Raw genomic sequence first — 15,588 nt, 5'->3', positions numbered from 1 at the left:
ACACGTAGGCTAGAAAAGTGAAAAAGAGGAAGTTGCGATATTCAAAGAACCACGTTGCTTTAGATTGCCCCACGCATAAAATGAAAAAGAGCCAACGACGTGGCCTTCTTCTTCGTCACAGCTTCTTCTGCCAAGTGGGTTTGGTAAAACACGTAAAAAAGATTCTTCATCTCTCCCAGAATTCATGTGGCTCACATCAAATTAAACTTTTAAACGTAAGATCGTTAATTATTTTGGATCGTTAACAGAATATAAGAACCCGGCTCTTAGCTTTTTTAGTTAAAAGTTAAGAGACAAGTTCTTATATTCCTCTAAGAATCCCATTCTAAGAACCTCCCGTTAATCATGCTCTAACTTTCGTTTTCAGAAGAGCTTTTCTCATTCATTTTTTTTTTGACGGCAAACACCATGTTTTATTAATTCATGACGAACAGATTAGCTTATGAGACTAACCACGTCGGAATCAAAGAGTTTACATGAGATAGAATAGAATTTTGGAGACGAGCTCCTTTAGCAAGGAGATCGGTTCTTACATTGCGAGTACGAACAATAAAAGAAATAGAGAAAGCATTAAACTCAGAGACTAAAAAGATGAATTCATTCCATTATGAAGCCAAACTTGGCCAATCTTCTTCTTCGTTTATCAGCTTTACAAGCTGTAGACAGTCCGATTCGAAGGACATTGAAGTATAACCCAATTGCAAGGAGTTTCTCATTGCACAAAGCAAGATATTAAACTCCGCATGAAGTGGAGATGAAACCTGGTTCATCCCAACAGAACCATAGGTATGGGACCCTGGTTCGAGATCAAAAACGAAACCACCTCCAAAGACACTTGAATTTCTCACCCAAAATGCATCCACTTGGCATCGAGGAAATGGTGAGACATTCGAGACTTCTTCGTTTGCTACTGTCGTTGGTGCTTTAAGTGATGATTGTATTTGTGCCACTCGCCATTCTTCTTCTTCTCTGGTTGCATGGCAGACCGTGTCCGGAGAAAGTATTTCCTTACCATTTAAGACTTTATCATTTTGTGCTTTCCAGATGAACCACATGATCCATGGAAAACGAGCCAGCACGTTGGTAGGAGTCCCCAGGTTCTTTGCTCGGAGAAGTAAATAGTCAAAGTTTTCCACTAAAGATTCACTCGGGAAAGATCCCGGAGATGACGGGATATCCGATAGGGCCCAGGTCTGTAGTGCGGGTGGACACATGAACAAGCAATGGTTGATTGTTTCCTCTTCAGTACCACATCTTGGGCAAAGGCGTTCAGTCTCACAGTGTCTATCTACAAGCCGACTGCAGGTTGCGAGACAGTCGGACAGAGCTTGCCATAAAAAGTGTTTGATCTTGCGGGTTGTCTTCAACTTCCATATCATAGCCTTGAGGGAGTTCGTACTTGGTTTTGTAGCCTGTTGTATGTTCTTTTCTTTCTTTAAGCGCGAAGCCAGCTCATACCCCGACTTGACGGTATAAAGACCTGATTTCGTAAAGATCCAACAGATGCCATCTGATATCTTCGTGATTTGCATTGTTTTAACCATTCATTCTTGCATATTCTGATCATTTAGGATAACATTTAGAGATGTTTAGGTTGCATTGCACTACATATGTCCTTATCAGGTGATGGAGATGTCAAATGGTGACTTTGGAGCATTTAGAGATGGGTTGGAGGCAAGATTGGTGATTTTCGAGCATGAGACGAGATGATCAAGTGTCCCAGCGGCTTTGTGATGTCCCAGCGGCCTTATGACCCCATCGAGAAGCCGCTGCAAGCGCTCGAGGAACGGAGACTAAGTGTGGGAGCGGCCTTGCGCAGCGGTGTGCTGAAGCCGCTGGGAAAACGCCCCACTCCCTGCCACATATGTACTTGTTGCAGCGGCCTGATGACGAAGACTGCAAGAAGCCGCTGTGAGAGCCTTAGCGGCCTGGTGGAGCGGTTTTCCTTAGCCGCTGCGAGTCCAGAAAGTCAACATTTCCGAGTTTGACCAGATATTTACCCATTTGTGTTTGGGTTAATCCAAGTTTGTTGGGTTAACCCGGTTCGATTTTAAGCTACTATAAATGTTTCTCAGACCTAATCTTAGGATCTTATCTTATTTTCTATCTAATAAATAAAGCCACCTTTAGGTGATAAAGATCTAATCTTGATCAATTTCTCTTGTGCTTACTTGATTGCTTTGATCATCAATCATGTTTAGACTTAGATCAACTAATGATTTAGTGTCTACCATGATAATGAGTGAGTAGTCATCTTTGAATTCATGGACTAGGATGATTAGGATGATTAAGTGATGATCTAGAATGTTTTAGAGTAGATTAATATGTTTCCTTGCTTGATTGAGTGATCTTAATGCTAATCTAGAGTTGGCCACTTCAGATTAGAACTCTAGACATTTCATTGCCCGGAAGGTGTTCGATGAAATGTCTGAGCCAACTCAACATGCTCTTAACTTACCCTACCAAAGGGATTTGATGTTAAGGGAGTTTAGAAAGTTGAATGATCTGTTCTTAATGATTGCTTGATTGACACAAACCAAAGGAATTTGATGTTTGATCAATGAGAGTAAATGAGCTTTTGTCTTGGAAAAGAATTTGCTTAGAATTGCAATCTAGACTTAGGGGAATGTGTTGATTGAAACCTTGCAATTTTAGATTAAATCTTAGTCACGTGAAATCAAAATCGTATGCCTATGATTCTTCCTTTATCCATTTGATTGAAAGCTGGTAGTTAGTTGTGTTAGAACCTTGTTAGTTTAATCAAACCACTTCATTGAAATGAATGCACTTAGATTAAGTTTGAACATGCATTCTCTTTGCATCAAAACTCTTAGAAATGGATTGGCATCTTAATTACTACATGATTTGAATTAGGACCCTTGAAAAGTCCATTTTACCATCTTCTTTGCCAAAGTAACTGGGACGTAAACTCCGTATCAACGGGATGTCTCATGGGTCTATCAGCACCTCAAGTATATCAGTTCTCCATTGTTTTGAAGTCTCATTAATGAGATGACTAACAAATAGATCTTTGTCACGATACACGCCAGCATCTAGGGCAGATCTTGCCGGGGACGTTGGGATCCACAGGTCTAGCCATACGCGTGTGCTACAGCCTGACCCTATCGTCTTCCGTAGTCCTTCGCGGAGGAGGTCTTGTGCAGCAAGAATACTTCTCCATCCGTAGGATGGGGAGTTTGACGATTTGACCTCCATAGGGTTTGAGTGCCTGAAATATCTTCGTTTCAAGACATGGGAAAGTAAGGAATTTGGATGATGCAGAAGCCTCCATAGTTGTTTGGCCAATAAGGCCAGAATAAAATCGTGGAGATCTCTGAAGCCTAAACCCCCTTTATCAAAAGGCAAGCAGATTTTCTCCCAGGCTATCCAGTGGAGTCCTCTATTATTAGCTTTCGTACTCCACTAAACCTTCGCTATTGCACCTTGAAGCTTGTTTAGTATCTCTTTTGGTAGGAGAAAGCATGACATTACGTAAGTAGGCAGGGCTTGGGCTACTGATTTTAAAAGAACTTCTTTACCTCCTTTAGATAAAAGTCTTGCCGACCAGGAATTGATCCGATCATTTAGGCGGTCCCTGATGAAAGCAAAAACTTGCCGTTTGGATCCACATATTTTCTCGGATAGCCCTAGATACATTCCCATGCCACCTTCCTGCTGAACGCCTAGAGTTTGCTTAATAGCTCTTTTAATATCTTGATCCACTTTGCTGCCAAACAAAATTGATGATTTTCCGGGGTTTAATTGTTGCTCTGAAGCCCTTTCATACACAGTAATGATTCTCATCAGCTCAGCACATTGCTGGACATCGGCTTTACAGAAAAAGAGGCTGTCATCTGCGAAGAGAAGATGTGATACTGCTGGGCTAGCTCTAGCGATTTTTAAACCAGTTATCCTTCCCTCTTCCTCTGCACCTTTCAGCTGTGAGATAAGCGCTTCAGTCAATAGGATAAAAAGAAAATGTGACAAAGGATCTCCCTGGCGTAATCCTCGAGATGGTTGTATATTGCCCTTTGGTTCGCCATTTAGCAGAATTTGATATGAAACCGAGGAGACACATCACCGTATCCAGGAGACCCATGTCTCAGCAAAGCCCATTTTTAATAAGAGTGCTTCAAGGAAATCTCATTCAACCCGGTTGTAGGCTTTACTCATGTATGTCTTGATCGCCACAAATTTCGCCTTACACATTGGGTTAGTACGCAAGGCATGGAATGCTTCTTGTGCCAACAGAATATTATCTGTTATGAGTCGTTTCGCCACAAAAACGGATTGGGTCTCCGAAATCAGCTTCGGGAGGAGTTTTTTCAGCCGAGAACATAAGATTTTTGAAATAATCTTATAGCTAACATTGCGGAGACTAATGGGCCGAAATTCTGCCATATCATTCGGCCTCTCTGTCTTGGGAATCAAGCAAATGTTCGTCTGGTTTATTCGTGGGTCAAAGGCACTTGAGTCAAAGAAATTTTTAACCATCGCTATTATTTCTTTTGCCGTAACCTCCCAAAACCGGTGGTAGAACAGGCTTGTCATCCCATCCGGGCCCGGCGCCTTGTCGGGGTTAATGTTGTCGATGGCTTTCTTAATTTCTCCATCCGTTGGGATACATGTTAAGGTCTCATTCATGGATGGAGTGACTTTCACGGTAATGTACCGGAGGGCTTCCCCAAAATCACATGTCCCCGAGGAAGTAAAAAGATTTTGAAAGTATTCGGCGGCAACCTTCTCAATGCTTTCTTCACTTTCTGCCCAACCACCGCCAGGCTTTTTCAGTTTTGTGATGCGGTTGCGGATTCGTCTTTGTTTAGTGATAGCATGAAAGAGCCGGTTCTTAGCTTTTTTAGTTAAAAGTTAAGAGACGAGTTAAGAACCCCATCCTAGGAACTCCATCCTAAGAGCATCTTTATCCAGATATTTTAGTGGGGTTTTTAGTGTCATTGGCCCCACTAAAATGATAAAACCGTCCCTTGTGTTTGCCAAATAGGAACCGTTCTTTGTTTGATTCTTGCAATGTTTGCGGGTCCCACTGACACGTAGCGATCCGCGATTGGTTAGCCTTTTAACTTTTTTTTTTTCAGAAAAGAAAAAATTTAAAAAAAAATAAGAATCCCACTTTTGGGTCGGTGGGATAAAGATGCTCTAAGATTCTCCCGTTAATGATGCTCTAACGTCCCTTTCGAGAAGAGTTTTTCTCATTCATTACATATCTCTTTTTGCTTTTGGAAGCTAGCAAAGTTGGGATCTAGATAGGCCCATGCTTACTCTGTCCGAGTCCGTGATTTCTCTCTTTGTCTCCTACTAGCGTGGCCCATCTTAGCTGCTTCAATTTATTTCACTGTCGTTAGATAAGGAGATAAATAAGTAAATAATTTGTTGTAAGGTCATAAAATTTCTCTCCACTATGTTAATATACTGAGATATTATAAAGTTGTTGGAAACCTTATAGTCTGGTTAGTCTTAAGTCTTAACCAAAAAAATATTCATGAGAAATCTATCAATGTTTACGTTACGATTTTAGGTCCATTGTAAACTTAAGGGGACATTATTATAGAATAAACTTTTTTTTATCGATAGATCATATTAACATGCCGTAGATCACGCGCTGACTCATCCTGGTTCAATAAATTCTTTCGAGAACTGTTAAATTGACTGATCAACCGATATGAAAAGAAAAATAAGATAAAATAAAAGCTGGGAAGAAGGGGCAATAGGAACTTCAAATTCCTTCTGTCCAAATGGTTAAGCTGAGTATCATTTGTTTACTTTGATCGGTTGTAGTAATGTTTCCATGTTTTATTTTTTTGCCTAGGAAACATTCCCTTAAAACTTTCTTTTTGTAAGTTTTTTTTTCATTTTAATGATATTAACAATTTAGCAAACAAAAAAAGCTGGGTCTAAAATCATTCTTTTTTTTTTGATCAAATTATTCTTTTTCTATCTTAAATGAATTGTGAACAAATTTGTTTGTTTGCATGTTACCTGATGCAAATCAACAAACAAAAAGGCTAAAAACATTTGTAATTGGACGTCTGGTTGCAATGTTGAGTGGTTTACAGGTAACTCTTACCAAAAGTTGTAATGGGCCGCAAAGGACTCATTCGGCCCAGGTTACTTAACCTTAAATAACTCCTTTACCCTTACATTTTTCTATTATTTATAGAATCTCGCCAAATTAACAAATAGTCACATTTGGTATTTTGTCTTGATTAGTTATGTGATATATATTCTATTTTTTTTTATCAAATTTTGTGATATATATTCATACATATAAATTGCCACTTCATTTTATATGTTAACACAATCAAAGGCAATCTGAAAAAAGTAAATACTTTTTGCCTAACAAAAATGTTTCATTAAAGTGAAATGTACTTTCTTTTATCAAAAATGAAAATGAAAAGTACTTTGAAATCTTTTGTCACTTTTGACATCAAATTTTTGATTGTTACTAATTTAATTCTAAGCTTTTTTGTCAACATTTTAATTTATTTTAGTTAACATTCAACCTTTAATTATCTTAAAGTGGCTTAAATGCCTTTAGACCAGAAGCAACCCGTTGACCAGCACCACAATCTCACACGTTTCGTCATAAACCGGTTTTAGTTTCCGGTTTAATCAGCCAAGCGCAATTAAATCATCCTCTCGTCTTCATCGGCGGAGAGAGTTAAGATCTACGAAAGGAAGAAGATGGAGAGCAGAGAAGCGATGAGGAACACGAAGATCAATGTCTTTGCATTGGTTGGTCTGATACTATTGAAGTCAATCAATCCAATCTCCTCGCTCTCGGTTACGGTTGAGGAAGATGAATGCGTCCAAGAGTATGTCCTCTACGAAGGAGACACCGTCTCTGGAAACTTCGTCGTCGTCGACCATGACGTCTTCTGGGGACCAGATCATCCTGGTATTGATTTCACGGTAAGAGAGATCTCCTGATCGGATCTTCCAAAGGATGTTACGTTTTCTTGATTGTGGGTTTGATTGATTGGGATCAAAGTTGTGGAATTTACTTTTGATTGATTGGGATATGCAATTCGTGTATAGGTGACGTCTCCTGCTGGGAACATTGTACAGACGATGAAGGGGACATCAGGAGACAAGTTTGAGTTTAAGGCACCAAGAAGTGGGATGTACAAGTTTTGTTTCCACAACCCTTACTCTACTCCTGAGACTGTCTCCTTCTACATTCATGTTGGTCATATCCCCAACGAGCATGACTTAGCCAAAGACGGTTTGTTGGAGTTCCATTTATATTAAGCATTTTAGCGTTGCTTCCGTGCTTGTGTTAGCTACTTGTTGATGCTAATGGGTTTGTGTTAGCTCCTGCTTATTGTTTGATTTCATTTTCTTCTGTTCTTTTTAGAGCACTTGGACCCAGTAAATGTGAAGATAGCTGAGCTGAGAGAGTCTTTGGAATCTGTTGTTGCTGAGCAGAAGTATTTGAAAGCACGTGATACCCGTCACCGTCATAGTGAGTTTTTCTTCTCCCTTTAGATATGTTTGACCCCACATGATACAGCCTTTGGGACGTTGAATACGCTTGTAGGGACCAAAAAGATGGAACCTTTTACCGTTCTAACGTTCCCTTTTGTTTTGGATTTTGAAACTTGGGTGCAGCTAATGAGAGCACCAGAAAGCGAGTGATATTCTACACTGTAGGAGAGTACATTTTCCTAGCAGCAGCAAGTGGTCTCCAGATTCTCTACATTCGCAAGCTCTTCAGCAAGTCTGTTGCATACAACAGAGTTTGAACATAATTGAAACCCCAGCATAGTTTTGTCTCTCTTTATGTTTTGAATTGGTGAACACAATCATAAAAAGTGTTAGTTGATTATGACCTTAACAACGAAAGACTCCTTTTGTTTCCGCTTTCGGTATCTACAATTTTCAGTAACTTCAGCTTATTTATGTTTTAAACAATGGAGAACTTGAGATGCTTATATTCTGATTCTTTAATCTCACCTCCTCTCGGTCATCATTCACTCGTTTATTGCATACACGCTCGCCATAACCACCGTTTTAGCAAACAGAACAAGCTATTTAATTTACCCGTCTGTGTGAAGATAAAATTATCCTAAAACAAATCCATTTCCATTTGAGCGGTCTTGTTTTGAAGAATGCTCATAGTCAAAAAAACAAGGCTATTCCGTTCCACAGATCTAAGATTGCATCATTTCACTCTTTTTCATGATTATCTCTCACTAGAGCCATTCTAAGGACTCACTGGCGCTCTATTATTGCTTTGCAGGATGTATTTGGTAAAAAGAAGAACAATAAACTTCTGCTTCAGTCCATACATATGACGGTCAAAAGTAATATAAAACTACCCAGGTAAAGTCTTGTGGGTAAAAAAGCATATAATAGATATAAGCAGGTAAAAACAGAGAGTACGTGTAACAAGACATAAAGAGCTCCTTTACGCTGGTTTTAGTCCTTCGCGTCTGCAACGCCCCCTGGTGTAATCTGGAAAATGTGATTCTTTTGTTAAGGGAAAAAGGAGTCATACATTGTGGATAAATAATCGAAATCAATCAAGTGAACTTTCAATGTTATCTGTTTGCTAAAAGGATATAGCTTCGCCTTCAGGGAGATTTGGTGCGTCAAAGACTTTGCAGACACGTTGCTCTCCTTTGCCTTTCCTGAAACTGAGCCTGATGGTCACCGCGTGAGCTAGAACATGCCCACCAGCTGGCTTTTTTGGGTCTGATATGAACATTCCACCGCCTGGATCCGATATCACTGCAATTAACAGATGCAAAATAGATGATTCCCTTAATTATCAGGTTAGTGTAACCAATAAAAGAATCGCGTCCCTTCTAGTGTTAAAAGCAAACCTTGGTTGGTCATGTAGACTGCAACATTGAACTCCTCTGCGATTTTGATTATCCTTGATAGCATCTGAGCTAGTTTTTGCTGTAACACAGAAACTAACCTTTTTGAGAAAAGCCAGATTTTGTTAATGACTATGTTAGTAGTAATGTGTGGAAGTCAAAGGTAACCTGGCGGTCTGCGAGTTCTCCTCTTCCAGTGAAATCCACTCGGAATAAAGCAATGATTGAGTCAACAATCTGGAAACAACGGTAAACTCCGCTAAATGAGCTCATTGATTCGAAACGAACAATGAAATAAGCAGACATGCTTACCAGAATCTTAAATGGTTCCTCGGACATTTTTGCAGCAAGGCCAAGAAGCAAGTTGTGCTGATGCTCATAGGTGTAAGCACGAGCATAAATGATCTGCAACATCAAGAATTGTGAATGTCAGTTTTAGTCCTGAGAGATAAGGTCTGAGCTTAATAATAATTCTTACATTGTCAAGCACAGCTCCGGGATCCATTCCAAATCTTTCAGCAATTTGGACAATCCGATCAGGGCGGCTATAAGTTTCAGGGTTTAGGAAAAATCATGATATATAAACCAACTAATGAAGCTACAAGATCTAGACCATAGATTTGCTCAAATATGTTAAGGATACAAGGTTCCCTCAGTGTCAATGTAAGCCACTTTCCCATTCCCACCTTTCATGCTTGTAGGCAGCTGCATAACATAAATACAGAAATGAGCACTAGCGGCATTGAGAGACAGAGACCCCAAAGGTAAATATCTCATCTCATGCCTTTTCACAGTAACAAGTAATACATATTGAGACATCAAGAAAGAAACCAACCTGCGTGGTGACACAAAGGGTATGTGCTAATTGAGTTTTCCCAGACCTGAAGTGAAATTAAACTCTGTTATGTTACAAGCTATTGACAGGAAACTTAAAGGAGCAGGGCTACGCTTCTTACCTAAACTCCCCAAACGCCTCTGTGATGGCTGCAGTCTCAATCCCACCTAGCAAGCATTGTGGAGAAATGAAATAAGAACTTTCAAGTAGTATGACATATACTGGAAAACAGTAAAAGCAAAACTTAGTATACCTCCCAAGAGATCATCAAGAGCTTGGGAACCTGTAGTGATACGCACAACTGATTTTCTCTATAAACAAAAACAATGCTTCAGTATCTAAATGCTGAATAAGCCATCACACATCTCAAGAAACAGGACTTATTTGCAAGACAGACATCTAAACCTTAGTAAAATCAATGAGACTAACCTTGAGAAGAGCATCACTTCCAGTCATATACCCAAAGTTCTGAAGGAAAAAATTGTTGTCACGGTTAGAATGACAAAACACACTGAAATGCAGCAACAAAGAGTTAGAAATGTTTTTAAGCTAACCACTATTTTCTCAGCGGCTTCACAGATTTTGTCAACTTTCGCCTCTGACAATCCTTTGATTCCAGTGAGGTTCTACATCAAATCAAAAGATTCAAAACAAAGCAGATTGATCCAATCAATGATTCATCCAATCAGAATCCTATGAAGGACGCTACAGTGCTACACAAGCTTAATCTATACCTTTTTGGTATGCATCATGAGACCATTACAGGTATGGATCCCAGCATCTTGTAGCTTTTTCACATCTCCTGCGTTAATACCCTGAGCAATCACTGGCACAAGGAAACAGAAGTTCACAAGATCAAATCAGATAGAGAGCTTAATGCAAGATTTAGTACTCGATCTGTACCAAATACAGATTTGTACTTGACCATAAGCTATTCGCTAAAGAGTGAAATCTATGCTCAGACGAAGTTAATAACTATCCTAGATTCATTACTAAGATCGAAATCAAGTACCGCTGCGAGAATACGTTGCGAAATTAGAGTAACGATTCTAGATCTGATAACTAAGACTCAGAAATTCAGCAGGAATGAAGTCTAGACTAGATACTAAAAATCGATTTCGATCTTACGTTTGTCAATCGCTTCAAATAAATCATCCTCTTCGTCGATTTCTTCTCGCTCGACGAGCTGCATGCTCGCTTCTTCCGATCTGTTATCCGGCAAATCGGAGAGAAAAAAAATCAAAAGCGATGCGATTCAAAATTTCAGATACACGAAAACGAAGAAGATTTCATTTCAGAATATAGCTGAGAGAGAGAGGGGGGGAGGAGAGATCACTTACTTGAGAGCAGAAAGCATTTTCGGTGTACGCTTGAAACGAGAGAGTATGAGAGAGATAATCCGAAAGTTGAGAGGACTTGCGTGGATCTTAGGGTTTTATATGGCGGGAGTCGGAACTGAACCGCACGCAAAATTCCGTTGAATTTTGAAAAAAATTGAAATCCGGATTCTGTTTTTGTTTCAGTCACTGTTTTCTTAAGGTTGACGGGTACGATGACGCCACGTCAGATTGACTAACAACTTATCGACGGCCAGAGAGTAAAACTTGTTTGAAAAATATCTACCACTTGCGCGGCGCACGTTATTCATTTATTGACTGCTGCTACTATTGTTAACCATGTTGTCGAAATAATTGAGAGTCAAAGCCCAAAACCTTCCTTTGATAATTGGACATTCTTTAAGCGAGTCCATTCCAGGCCCGATCCATTAAAAAATTTATCGGCCTCTTTTATATGACCCAAGTAAAATATTTTTTCGGCCTTTTCTCTTGGTAAATACATTTTTCAGTCATATCATGGTTCTACTTTTCAGTCGGATACTGGTATAGACCATGTTTATCGCTGGTCTTTAACAAGGTTCTTAAAGCAATAATCTGATTTAATTAAATCTAAACAAAATAAAAAGCATATTATCGATCTTTAAGTAAGGAATTTGGCAACCGGTTTTTATAGATGGGTTTTATACCACGTGTCAGTACACAAATATCTTTATTTTATTTTTTCTTATTTTCTTTTCTCACTTTCTTTTCTTTTTTGTGGTCAGTTCGTTGTCTCGTTTTCTCCGCAAGAAGGACGATCGACGACTCTCAGCGTCTCCTCCTTCTTCGTTAGTCTTCACCGTCAGAGGGACGATGGGAACTCACCACGGAGGACGACGCTCCCGGTCCTCACGGCGTCTCCTCGGTCTTCGCTCGTCTTCGCCGTCAGAGGAACGATGGAAACTCACCATAGAGGACGACTCTCCCGGTCTTCACGGCGTCTCCTCGGTCTTCGCTCGTCTTTGCCGTCAGAGGAACGATGGAAACTCACCACAGACGACCACTCTGTCAGTCCTCAGGACGTCTCCTTCATCGGTCTTTCAGATGTCACTCACGTCTCTTCAACTTCGAAATCAACTACCCAATTATTTAACTTTATCACCTCATTCTTCTATGTATTTTGATTGATCTAGTGTCTAAAATTCAAAGCTGAATCCTTTTTTTTTTTTTTTTTTTGTTATCAGGAAATCGTAGAGGCCAGTAATGATGATAACTCTGTTGTATCTCTACAACCCGCGACCATGGAGAAGCTCAAGCTCTTCCGTGGTGATACCATTCTCATCAAGGTTGGGTCTTTTTCCTTCTTTTCACTCTATTGAAAGGGATTTTAATTAGGGTTTTGTAGGTAATTGAAATCAGTGATTTATATGATCATATGAATATGAATATGAAGAGAGTTGTTTTTTGATTATAGGGTTGTTTGTGAATGCTAATTTGGTTTGCATTGATGGACATTGTGTGTATTGCTAACATGGTAAGGACAAGGATGGACACTGTGTGCATTGCTCGCGCCGATGAATGATGTGAGGAGCAAAAGATCAGAGTAAACAAAGTAGTGAGAACCTGAGGAGCCAAAGACAGATTCCAGAACTTGAGACTCTCGGTTAGGTAATTTCACTTTCCTTGATATCATTTTCTTGCTTTTTTCTTAATTGCATTGTAGTTAGGTTAATAAATGCTTGTTAGAGTTAGGTTATGGTTAGTGAATAGGCTTGAACGAGTTAGGTTGTGGTTGTGATGAATGCTTCTGATCAATGCTTCTGATCAATGCATGTATTAGAGAATGTGCTTGTGATGAATGCGTGTTAAGACTGTGTGCAAATAAAAATGTATGTTTAAAATGTTATCTTTATTAATTTAAAAATGTATGTTTAAAATGTTATCTTTATTATGTTTTATTTCATAAATAAATTTTATCTTTAGTAAAAAAAAATATGAAAAAAAAATATTTTTTTTCCAAGAAACCCAAATTAAGAAACCACCATTGTAGCTCAAAAATTAGGTGATTCTTAACTTAGGTCTTTAGCTATAATTTATTAATTTAATAGTCATTAAAGTATATACTTAAGAAACCATGTGGGATCTTAGGGATAAACATGCTCTTATAGTTCTACGTCTAGCTAATTTTGACGAACTCTTTTCCCAATATCATAGATCTCTTGGTAAATATTTTTTCAGCCATATCATAGTTCTACTTTTAGTTAATTCTAGCTAATTTTGACAAATTTGAGATTCATATATGTCCAAAACCGAAGTGAAACTGTAAATGTTCTGATTTTACCAGCAAGGATTATATATTTTGTATTTTGAGGAAAAATATTATTAACCTGCTAAAATAACATTGCTTTTGTTACGCCAAATAAATAACCTTGTATGATAATTAAATTTGATCTATAGGTATGTATATTACTATGATCATATTTTCTTTTACCTCAATTTTGTGCTTATATTAAAAACGCATTGTAGAAGCTCTACTTTGTAAGGGTACATTTGGAATCTTGTTGGCTAGATACATAGACATGATAGGGTCGACTGAAAGAGCACATGGATACTCAATGAATCTCTCATATCAAAAGAAGTGGATTACAAAAGAACAATTAAAAAAAAATCCTCTGTCTCGCGTGAAGACATCGTCGTTCTCATCTCCCTCTGGCCGTGACGGCGCGTGCGTCGGTTACGGCTCCGTTGGTCTTTGTTTCTTTGCATCCTACCAGATCTCCTCTCCTTCGGTGATATGCTTGATGCCCTGGTTACGGAAGTAGACGGAGTCGCTCAGATCTGGTCGTCAGATCTCACTTTAAAGCTTCTCTCTTTCGATCTGGAGTGAAGGTGAGTTGTAGGAGCTTTGGAGGGTCTGTAGGGGGTCGGATTTAGTTGGCTTAGGGTTTCGTGTCCCAATTTTCTCTGTCCGGTGAGGCCCAAACCCTAACTGAGATTGTGTTGGTGGCCATTGTGGAGGGTGCGTGAAGTTTGGTTGCGGTTGTAGTTTGGATTCTTGCTTGGATTTGGGAGTGCTGTATATGTTCATTGGAGTCATCTCCGGTGGTTGTTGATCTCTGATGGTCAGTGCCTGTGCGTGCTCGTCTTTAGTTTTGAGAGGATCGAAAGGAGATAACTGTTTAGCGGAGCGAATGCTTCATTGTTGGTCGATTGCCGCCGAGTTGATCGTGTTAGTCCTGGATTTGGAGTGGTTTTTATTCAGTTACCGGCTGTGTGAATAAATTGTGTTCGGGAAGCTTTTATAGGCTTCGCCGTGGGGTGTTGGTGCGTATGAGGTGCGTGGAGAGCTCACTCAAGGTCCAATGGCGAGTCTTAGTTGGGATTGAAGGGTGTTTACAGCGACGATTAAGGATTCTAACCTCTCTCGATCCAGGTTATGTGTTGGTGATGTTCATGTGTTTCCAGTCTATCTCATCGTTCTTCTCAACATGTGTTAATTGTTGATGAGTTCTCGTTAGTTCTATGTGTGGTGTTAGAGCGGGTTTCACGGATGGAAGCGCTCTTGGTTACGTTCTATTTTTGTTAATTGTTGATGAGTTCTCGTTAGTTCTATGTGTGGTGTTGGAGCGGGTTTTACGGATGGAAGCGCTCTTGGTTACTATCTTGCAACTCAAATAATTAGGTGTGCACTGCTCTCACTCTCATATCTTCGTCTGGTTCCAATCAGCTTCACCATTGTTGCAGTCCTTCATGTATCTCCACCATCATTCTTAACTTTGCTTTCATCTTTTAGTCTAGTTTTTAGTTTCAATGTTAACTGTTGATGAGTTCTCGTTAGTTCTATGTGTGGTGTTGGAGCGGGTTTCACGGATGGAAGCGCTCTTCTCAACCTGTGTTAATTGTTGATGAGTTCTCGTTAGTTCTATGTGTGGTGTTGGAGCGTGTTTCACGGATGGAAGCGCTCTTCTCAACATGTGTTAATTGTTGATGAGTTCTCGTTAGTTCTATGTGTGGTGTTGGAGCGGGTTTCACAAATGGAAACACTCTTGGTTCCTATCTTGCAACTCAAATAATTAGGTGTGCACTGCTCTCACTCTCATATATTAGTCTGGTTCCAATCAGCTTCACCATTGTTGCAGTCCTTCATGTATCTCCACCATCATTCTCAACTTTGCTTTCGTCTTTTAGTCTAGTTTCTAGTTTCAATGTTTGTACCAATCTGTGTCTCCGGATGGTGTCCATCACTTCACCGCCTTATGGCTCCAAAAATGTTTGATCACTTTTGCTGGCTTTGTGTATTCTCTTGTTCAAGTTAATATTAATCTACCGGATCACAAAAAAAAACAAAACAACAATTTTTATGTAATTTATTTTATAAAATAATACTCTCTATATGATTTATTTATGTAAATTTCATTTTCCTCTCTCACATGACATGCAATTCTTTTATATACCTCCATCGCCTTTGCTATAACTTCAAAAACAAACTTTTCTAATGAACTCTACCGTCTGATTAGAGAGTGTACGATTTGGCTATGCACATGCACACATGAAGATTTGACATGGGCTTATAAACCAATACGTGAAATATCAA

At 39.3% G+C, this 15,588-nt stretch overlaps 2 protein-coding genes across 2 annotated transcripts; one reads left to right on the top strand and one right to left on the bottom strand.

Moving 5' to 3' along the window:
* Window positions 1-6,580: 6,580 nt before the first annotated feature.
* Window positions 6,581-7,952, top strand: LOC106367693 (transmembrane emp24 domain-containing protein p24beta3). Its single transcript, XM_013807523.3, has 4 exons — window positions 6,581-6,930; window positions 7,057-7,243; window positions 7,376-7,483; window positions 7,630-7,952. The coding sequence occupies exons 1-4, from the start codon at window positions 6,703-6,705 to the stop codon at window positions 7,761-7,763; spliced, it is 657 nt and encodes a 218-aa protein (XP_013662977.2). The 5' UTR covers window positions 6,581-6,702; the 3' UTR covers window positions 7,764-7,952.
* A 314-nt stretch (window positions 7,953-8,266) lies between these two features.
* On the bottom strand, window positions 8,267-11,170 carry LOC106363427 (meiotic recombination protein DMC1 homolog). Its single transcript, XM_048744391.1, has 15 exons — window positions 11,019-11,170; window positions 10,807-10,886; window positions 10,413-10,504; window positions 10,233-10,304; window positions 10,108-10,146; window positions 9,932-9,989; window positions 9,800-9,845; window positions 9,679-9,724; window positions 9,487-9,548; window positions 9,322-9,388; window positions 9,156-9,248; window positions 9,012-9,080; window positions 8,847-8,925; window positions 8,585-8,751; window positions 8,267-8,484 (listed from the first exon to the last, which is right to left on the bottom strand). The coding sequence occupies exons 1-15, from the start codon at window positions 11,033-11,035 to the stop codon at window positions 8,440-8,442; spliced, it is 1,032 nt and encodes a 343-aa protein (XP_048600348.1). The 5' UTR covers window positions 11,036-11,170; the 3' UTR covers window positions 8,267-8,439.
* Between the last annotated feature and the right edge of the window lie 4,418 nt (window positions 11,171-15,588).

Source organism: Brassica napus, chromosome C1 (genome assembly GCF_020379485.1).
Source record: "Brassica napus cultivar Da-Ae chromosome C1, Da-Ae, whole genome shotgun sequence".
NCBI lineage: Eukaryota > Viridiplantae > Streptophyta > Magnoliopsida > Brassicales > Brassicaceae > Brassica > Brassica napus.
This window is presented reverse-complemented; position numbering and strand designations above follow the sequence as displayed.

What these genes read in the sequence shown, in the direction of transcription:
- LOC106367693 (XM_013807523.3), top strand. Translation starts at nt 6,703, where the DNA reads ATGGAGAGCAGAGAAGCGATGAGGAACACGAAGATCAATGTCTTTGCA. An exon ending in ATCCTGGTATTGATTTCACG is followed by an intron (nt 6,931 to 7,056) that starts GTAAGAGAGATC and finishes ATTCGTGTATAG; the next exon opens with GTGACGTCTCCTGCTGGGAA. An exon ending in TGATACCCGTCACCGTCATA is followed by an intron (nt 7,484 to 7,629) that starts GTGAGTTTTTCT and finishes ACTTGGGTGCAG; the next exon opens with CTAATGAGAGCACCAGAAAG.
- LOC106363427 (XM_048744391.1), bottom strand. An exon ending in AAGCCGCTGAGAAAATAGTG is followed by an intron (nt 10,147 to 10,232) that starts GTTAGCTTAAAA and finishes TTTTTCCTTCAG; the next exon opens with AACTTTGGGTATATGACTGG. An exon ending in ATTGACACTGAGGGAACCTT is followed by an intron (nt 9,389 to 9,486) that starts GTATCCTTAACA and finishes TGAAACTTATAG; the next exon opens with CCGCCCTGATCGGATTGTCC.